Below are 8,446 nucleotides of genomic sequence, written 5' to 3'. Positions count from 1 at the left end.
GACCCCGAGCTGGTGGTGCTGCTCTGTAGAGCGAGGGGGCTGTGGTGTCCTGGGGCCATGGAGTGACCTTGTGCTGGTCAGGGTCAGAAGCAGACCCAGCCAGATGGGGATCACTGCTGCTGAGCCCCTTTCCATCTTCCCTTGGTGGCTCAGTAGCCAAGGACAAGGCTGGGCAGGACCATGGGGTGTCTCTAGTGGCACAAAGGGCAGGGGACGGCTGCACTAGATCCAGCCCATGGGGTTTCCAAGAGGGTGTCTTGAACCACTCTCCAGTCTTATGCCCCTTCACGTGCTGGATCCTCACAGCCTCTCCTGGCGTTGCAGAGCCTTTGTTAGCCCATGGGCTCCTCAGGTTCACCTTTTCCTCTGGAGACTCCTGCCTGGATCGTCACTCATTTTATGAGGCACCCCTCACTGCCCACCCAGACTCAGATGCTTCCCTTGAGGTGCCCTGAGCTCTCCTGGCGGTTCCTGATTCCTCTCCAGGATGGCACCTGCTATCAGCCCCACCGCAGGTGGGACAGTGCCAGGCAGAGAAGTCAGACCAGTCGCTGTCTTTTTGGATGCGTGCAACCAAGAAGGCAGCTCTTCGCCCAGCCCTTGGTCCCTAACACATCACCCTGGGACTCTGAGCTTCTCCCCCTGAATCCATCGCGAAGCCCAAACAGTGACAGGCCTCTTCAGGGAGCAGCTCCTTGGGTGTGTTCCTGACACCAGCTTTGGAAGAGGCATCCAGCCTTCTGGCCCTGCCCTGAGGAGACCCTTTGCTTACGCTGGTGCTAGAAGGGAGGCCAGCTGTGACTCAGTGGTCCACATGGCCTGCTCCTGCCCACAGCCATAGGGATGCCACTGTAGAGACAACAGCACCGTCACAAGTCGCGCAAGACCTTGGGGCTTACACAAACGCAAGGACACAAGAGGACAATGTGGAAGTGAGGAGAGACCAGGACCGAGGAGAACACGTCCTGCTGTTGTCCATGGCCGTGTCTCCAGGGAAGCAGCAGCCCTGACTCACAGGCAGCAGAGAGGCAGCCGAGGCAGCGAGGAGGAGCCCGGAGGGCCATCAGGGCTGCTCCTCAATGCGACGGCTGGGCTGTTGGCTCCTGAACATCCTTCTGCATGCTGGGGCTGTGCCCCCAGGACCAGAAGGGATGGGAATAGATGGGAGCTGAGGCAAATTGTTTTCTGCTGGTTTCCTCATTGAGTTTATCTAAACAGGGGGCCTGGATCCATACATACAGGAGGTCTTTGCATCACAAAACAGTTAGGAGGCCAAGAATAATATCACAGGTATTAATAAACAAACAACCAAACAAAACCCCAAACCCACCAAAAAAAAAAACCAAAAACCAACCCCACAAAGGAAAAATAAAGACACATATGACCAAAAGCTAGTCCTGGGATTTCCTGAGCTACCCTGGGAGTCCAATGAGGATGGTGGGCACCTTATTGTTGCTGGAATAGTGTGTGTTCAAATAGTTTCCTCAGGGCACCCTTGAGCTCTTGGTTCCTCATGCTGTAGATGAGGGGGTTCACTTCTGGAGGCACCACTGAGTACAGCACAGCCACCACCAGGTCCAGGGATGGGGAGGAGATGGAGGGGGGCTTCAAGTTGGCAAACACAGCAGTGCTGACAAACAGGGAGACCACAGCCAGGTGAGGGAGGCACGTGGAAAAGGTTTTGTGCTGTCCCTGTTCGCGGGGAATCCTCAGCACAGCCCTGAAGATCTGCACATAGGACATCACGATGAAAACAAAACACACAAAAGCAAAAGAGGCGCTGAACACAAGAAGCCCAACTTCCCTGAGGTAGGAGTGTGAGCAGGAGAGCTTGAGGATCTGTGGGATTTCACAGAAGAACTGGTCCACAGCATTACCCTTGCAGAGTGGCAGTGAAAATGTATTGGCAGTGTGCAGCAGAGCAGTGAGAAACCCACCGCCCCAGGCAGCTGCTGCCATGTGGACACAAGCTCTGTTGTCCATCAGGGTCCCGTAGTGCAGGGGTTGGCAGATGGCAACATAGCGGTCATAGGCCATGATGGTGAGAATGTAATACTCTGCTGTGATCAAGAACAGAAAGAGAAACACCTGTGCAACACACCCCGCGTAGGAGATGGCCCTGGTGTCCCAGAGGGAATTGGCCATGGATTTGGGAACAGTGGTGGAGATACAGCCCAGGTCAAGGACAGAGAGGTTGAGGAGGAAGAAGTACATGGGGGTGTGGAGGCGGTGGTCGCAGGCTATGGCGGTGATGATGAGGCCGTTGCCCAGCAGGGCAGCCAGGTAGATGCCCAGGAAGAGCCAGAAGTGCAAGGGCTGCAGCTCCCGCGTGTCTGCGAAGGCCAGGAGGAGGAAGTGGGTGATGGAGCTGGTGTTGGACATCTGCTGCCTCTGGGTATGGTTATCTGTTGAGAAGGAAAATGCAGTACTGATTTAGGTCAGACTTCTCCGAGCATATTGCACATCTCATTGCAACTCCGCCCTCAGACTCTCTCTTTTCAGGAAGACCTCTCTGCAGCTCCCTCACTTGAGCTCCAGGTTCTGCTGGCTGAGGGGGCCGTTGGGAGCAGGGACTCTATAAGGAGCTCCCAAGGAGTCCTTCTTGCTGTGCAGTAAGATGGAACTAGGAATGCAGGGTGATCTCAAATGTACTCGTGTTATATCAAAGAGCTTTTTGGCATAGTTGCTCGCAATTTGTCCAACTGCAGAACGGAGCTGAGGGGATTTTGCTGCGTTTCTTTTGTTCTAGTTGCACCTGCCACATTTAGGAGTGGGTTTGGTTGGTTGTAATCCCTGCCATTTCTAATGCACTCCAAGTGAAACCTTGTGGGTCCCGAGAGGCAAAGGGACTGTCCCGTACTGCAGAGAGAGGAGAGCTGCTCTGCCCATCAGCCCTGTTCTCAGCTGCCCTGTGCTGGCAGCTTGGAGCTGCAGGATGACCACACTCAGCCGTTCCCCTAAAAAGAAACTGGACACTGCTGAGAGCAGAGGAATCCAGGTTCAAAGAGCACATCGAAAGGCTCCTCGCCTCTTCTCAGGGTATCTGAGGAGGATCTCATCTCTCCCCTCCCAGACTGGGAAGCAGCGGGATCATTGCAGCTGCCCACGTACAGCTGTCCAGCAGCATTTCCATGGTCTTAGCACTGAGGTATCTTCTCCGTGGGGATCCTAGGTAGCCAGAGATACTACGGGAGAGCTGTGCCCTTCTGGAGGGCACCTGCAGCCCAGCAGGACACTCCAGGGAAATAGCTGAATGTCCTGAAGTTGCCTGGAGGACACTTGGGCACTTTGCTCCCTCAGACACCTCTGCGTAGCAGGACCCCAAGGGTGGGTGTCTGAACAGGAGCTGAACCTGCCACCCCCGACCCCCACCCCCCGCACCGACTCAGCAAATCCAACGAGGGGAACAAGGGCAGCACAGGCAGGAGGGGATGGCAGTGAAATGCCAAAACGCTCCTGCCAAGGGAGGAGGGACGTGCAAAGACAGATGTAAATCAGGGGTTTGTCCTTTTCTGAGCTCTGGCTGCTGCAGGGGCAGTGAGTGCCCGAGAGCCCATGGGCTTGAGGGCAGAGGCTCTGCTTAGCCTGGGAGAGGAGACCAGGGAGGAGTTGCTCAGGGGAAGGTGTCTGCACCACAGGGACAGCAGGGAGGTGCCCGCACCCCCCTCCTCAGCGTTTCTGGCAGCGGCTACCTCTCACCCCTGCCCGTGTCTCTGCTGCTTGGAGCTGTTCCTACCTGGAACTGTCTCCCTGTCCCCAGCTCAACTCCCTGCCAGTGCTCACAAACCCCATCCCACCCGCTGTGCGCTCAGCTCTGCCCTGCAAACACCTCCCGGGAGCAGGGCACTGCCCAGGGGCATCTCTGTGTGTGCAGGGGCTGAAGACCAGATCACAGAAAACCTGATGAGGCTGGAAAGGGCAAGTTGTTGCCGAGTTGGCTGGAGGCAGCTGGGTACAGGGCCTTGAGGTGCTTCTCCCAGACTTACTCGTCTCTCGGTGTAAAGCGACCAGGAGTCTCAAAGCGTACTTCTAAGCAGAAACAAGAATTTTGATATCCAGTGCAAAACCCAGGCAACCAGACAAAGAGTCAGGAAAGGTCCTCCTCTTTCCAGGAGCCACTACCTTGATGTGCTTCTTGAGAAGTCCCCTTGGAAATGCCATGAGTTGGAGCTCAAGCTGTGAGCAGCCCTGACCCATGCAGCACTCTCTTGAGAGCAGGACTTTGCCGTGCCCAGCCCTACCTTACCTGGTGCCGCTCCTTCCACCCACAGCTTCTCCCTTGTCCCGGTTTCGGCTGGGATAGGGTTAAATTTCTTCCTAGTGCTGTGTTTTGGATTTAGTATGAGGAGAATGTTGATAACACACTGATGTTTTCAGTTGTTGCTAAGTGCCCTCCTAGTCCAAGGACAGCTCCCGTGCCTACTGACTGAGCTAGGTACACAAGATGGGAGGGAACATAATCAGGACAGCCAGCCCAGCTGGCCAATGGGGTATTCCATACCATGTGACGTCATGCTCAGTATATGAAGGGTAGGCGTGATCCAGGAAGTACCAATCGTTACTTGGTTATTGGTCAGCGCGGGTGGTAAGCAATTGCATTGTGCATCACTCATTTTGTATATTCTATCATTATTTATTATCATTATTTTCCCTTTTCTGTTCTATTAAACTGTCTTTATCTCAACCCACGAGTTTTTCTCACTCTTACCCTTCCGATTCTCTCCCCGTCCCACTGGCGGGGGGGGGGGGGGAGTGAGTGAGCGGCTGTGTGGTATTTGGCTGCCTGCCAGGTTAAACCACGACATCCCTGCAGAACCGCGGGGAGCTCCCCGGGCAGGCTGGGTGCTGACCCTGGCAGGCGGCAGAGTCCCTGCCCCAGCACCCAGCCTCCTGGGGTGCAGGGACCCTGCTTGGAAGGACAGCCTTGGGCTGCACAGCCACCTTCACAGCCCTTGGAGAAGGCAGGATCATGCCCTGTCCCTCTGATGGTGCAGCAGGGAGTCCCTGCTCTGCAGCTCGTCCTCCTCCTCCACACCAGAAAAGCCAGGAGAGTCATCCTGACAGGTCCTATCAGCCGTGGCATGTGCCAGCTCTAGGAGAAACTTCCAGGAACTCATCTGCATTGCCCTGCAGCCAGAGACTTACCGCGTAAAAGGGCTGTGAAGATTTCTCCCCCGGTGAGCTCTCAGCTCTCCTCTCACCCCAGACTGCTTTTAACCTCTCTCTCACTTCTCTTTTCTGCACTCAGTGCCTGCAGGCAGTGCCCTCAGCCCTGCTGCGCTTTGCAGAGGAGCTGTTCCTGGGCAGAGCTGTCTCTCTGCAGCACTGCCCACTTGCCAGGAGCTCCCTCCTTCCAGGAGCCCGGCCCAGCTCAGCAGCAGAGGACCAGCCCAAGGCAGCACTTTTTCAACTCTCTCTGGGCTCCCTCAAAGATGTCCCTGGGGCTCCAGGGAAACCAACCGTGAAACAAATTGAAGTCATCACTGATGTTTCCTCCCTCAGCTTAGGAGGGCTACTTCTTTCCAGCGGTGTCATTTCCCCTAGCAGAGGCAGAGTTAGCTCCAAGAGTCACCTCTTCTTGTCCCACTATGAGACAGGACATCCAGGCAGTGAAAGGGAAGAATCTTCTGTACCTCCTGTACCCATGCAAAACACACTTGAGGTGACACTTGAGGTGCCAGAGGTGGTCCAAGACATGTGCAGGTCACTGTAAGCTCGGATGGAGCAGTTCAGAGGGACAGGGCAGCGTCTGGGGTCATCATTTTGGAGGCTGGTGGGCCATTCCTTTGGCCAGCTGGAGTGACAGAAGATGCCCACATTTTGGACGCTGAAGCCTGTTCCTGCTCATTATGTTCAGCCTATAGATGTGTTCCTCTGAACAAACGGAGTCATCACCATCGGGAGAGCTAAGTCTCTCTCTCTTCTCCACCAGCTGTATTTACCACATCTCCATTGGCCGTTACGGCAGGTTTCTCACAGACACCCCCCCAATGCCTAACCTGATTCAGGGCACCTGCTCAATTTAAAGGTTCACTACAACCTGTGGTGCTACCTGAGATGCCAGGGCTCTCCAGCACAACCACACGCGGCCAGCAGGGACAGCACAAGACCTGCAGGAACACCATCCCCGTTCAGAGCAGCCATGGAACAGACCCCAAGAGAACCTCAGACGTGTTCGGTGCTTTCCTTCAAGCAACTGCGGTGAGATGAGTCCTGTCCCATCTCTATCCAGGAGATGTAGGCAGTGCTTCTCCCACATCCTTTAGTCATCCCTTTGATGAGGCAATCAGGGGAGAGACCAAAGATTTTCACGGTGCTTCTGGTTCACGCGATATCCATAGCCAAGGACATTTTCAAAAGCACCTTGTCCTTCCTGGAGATCAGCTTCACTTGCACCACCAGAGCTGCAGGGACAGCACAGAGAGCAAAGCCCTCTCCTGCCAGGGCTGCACAGTCCAGCCCTGCGTCTCTCTGCTCCTGAGGACAGCAGGGTTTGCTCTCCTTCGGGACACCTCATTTCCTCTTCACTTTGCCATCACCACCCACCCCAGCATGTTCTGAAGCAAAGCTTTTGCTTGCGTGGGACCTTGGGAACTTGGTGCCAACTTTCTTTGTTACACGTCTGAGCTCGGTCCTGGTGCCACGGCTGAGGTTCAGCACATCTCTGCTCTGACATAAAGAATGTGTAATCAGGGAGAGGAAGGGGACAAAGTCTTCTTTAACCAGCCTGAGGAAGTCTTTGGATCAATGACCTCACGTCTTACTGGGGACTTTAATGTCCCTCTGTATTGAATTTACACGGCCAGGTTTTGGTAGCGGTGAAGGGGGCTGCAGGGGTGGCTTAGGTGAGATGAAGAGCTGACTCCATGTTGGAGAGCGCCAGTTCCATCTGGCTCCAGAATGGACCAGCTGCTGCCCAAAGCTGAGCCAATACACAATTCTAGTGGCACCTCCGTGACAACCTATTGAAGAAAGGAGAAAAACCGGTGTGCAGCAGCTGTAAGAGGGAGAGAAACAACCCTGCAGCCACCAAGGTGAGTGAAGAAGGAGGGGGAGTGAGAGAGAGGCTTGGGGGGCACCCGGGGGCCAAAAGTCAACCCATCACTCCCTGACATTGACAGGACAGCAGAGTGCAACTGCTCCTTTAGGTGCCTGGAGGTTCTTTGCATCAGCTTTTTAGCACAGCTGCCAGATGGGCCAACAAATGTGGTGCTCCCCTGGATCTGAAAACCTGTGTCATCCTTGTCAGCCTTGGCTCTAGGAGCAAAGAAATAGCGGAGTCTCAGCTCCCAAGGGGAGTGAGGAAGGAGAGCAGCAGAGTGCGGACACCAGGTCTCAGAGCGGCAGACTTGGGCCTATTCCGGGAACGTTCAGTGGGCAGTGTCACTCCAGGGGAGCGGAATTCATGCAACTGCTCTTCAAGGACGGCATCCTCTAAGCGCATAGGGTGTCCACGCTGATCCTCCAGCAAACAAGCAGACATCTCAGGACACCAGCTTGGCTAAACAGGCAACTCGTTGGGATGCTCCATAGAAAAAAGGGAGCAGAGAGGATATGGATAGAGGGCCTCACTTAAAGGAGGAATTTAGGAATAGGGAGGAAAGCCAAAGCTCCCCTGGAGTTAATACTTGCAAGGGTGTCCAAGGGCATCAAGGTGAGCTGTTGGTACTGAAGTTACAGTTCAAGAACAACCACCAAAAATAATGTGTGGTCACTGCCGAATTTAGTAAGAGAAGGTGCAGATATGTCTTTGTCCTCTTTGCTTCTGTCTTCACCCACAAGCTCTTCCAGGCCTTTGTGCTTTGAAGCAGGGCTCTGGAGGAAAAAAAAAACAGCAGTAGGTGTGGATCAGGTCAGGGGTTACTCGAGCAAGCTCAGACGTTAACTGTCCACAGAACTGGCAGGGTTGCATCCAAGGGTGCTGAGAGAGAAAGCTGATGTCATGACGAAGGTCACTCTGGATTGGCTTTGCGAGTCCATGGAGATCAGGGAAACTCCATGACAACTCGGAAAAAGTATGCTGCATGCATCTTTCAAAAAGGCGCAGAGGATGACCTGGGGAACTAGAGGCTGTTCAGCCTCACTTTGGTGAGGAGCGTGTCAGAGAACATGGCTTTTGGATTTTGTTTCTGTGTGCCTGAAAGAGAAGGTGACCGGATGAACCCAGGGCAGATCATGCCTGACCATCCTCATTGCTTTCTAAGATGAAATATTTCTTGATACGGGAGGAGCGGTGGGTTTCATTTACCTGGACTTCTCTAGGGCTTTCAACACCATTCCCCACCATCTCCTTGTCTTCATGTTAGGACCTTACTGTTTGGGTGGGTGGACGAGTAGGTCAGTAAAAATCCAGTTGATGGCCGTGCCCATTCCAATGTCCATTCAAATGCCCGTTCAGTTCATTTAGTCCACGACTTGGGCTCCATGTGTGGTGACGGTCATTCAG

The 8,446-nt window shown here is 54.3% G+C and overlaps 1 protein-coding gene across 1 annotated transcript; it reads right to left on the bottom strand.

Annotated features, from left to right (window-relative positions):
• Nucleotides 1-1,038: 1,038 nt before the first annotated feature.
• On the bottom strand, nucleotides 1,039-2,382 carry LOC142076431 (olfactory receptor 14J1-like). The gene has a single exon (XM_075138733.1). The coding sequence runs from the start codon at nucleotides 2,380-2,382 to the stop codon at nucleotides 1,447-1,449; it is 936 nt and encodes a 311-aa protein (XP_074994834.1). The 3' UTR covers nucleotides 1,039-1,446.
• Nucleotides 2,383-8,446: the final 6,064 nt, after the last annotated feature.

This window comes from Calonectris borealis, unplaced genomic scaffold (genome assembly GCF_964195595.1).
Source record: "Calonectris borealis unplaced genomic scaffold, bCalBor7.hap1.2 HAP1_SCAFFOLD_49, whole genome shotgun sequence".
NCBI lineage: Eukaryota > Metazoa > Chordata > Aves > Procellariiformes > Procellariidae > Calonectris > Calonectris borealis.
This window is presented reverse-complemented; position numbering and strand designations above follow the sequence as displayed.

Bases quoted from the DNA above. Each gene is read 5' to 3' on its own strand.
- LOC142076431 (XM_075138733.1), bottom strand. From the start codon at position 2,382: ATGTCCAACACCAGCTCCATCACCCACTTCCTCCTCCTGGCCTTCGCA.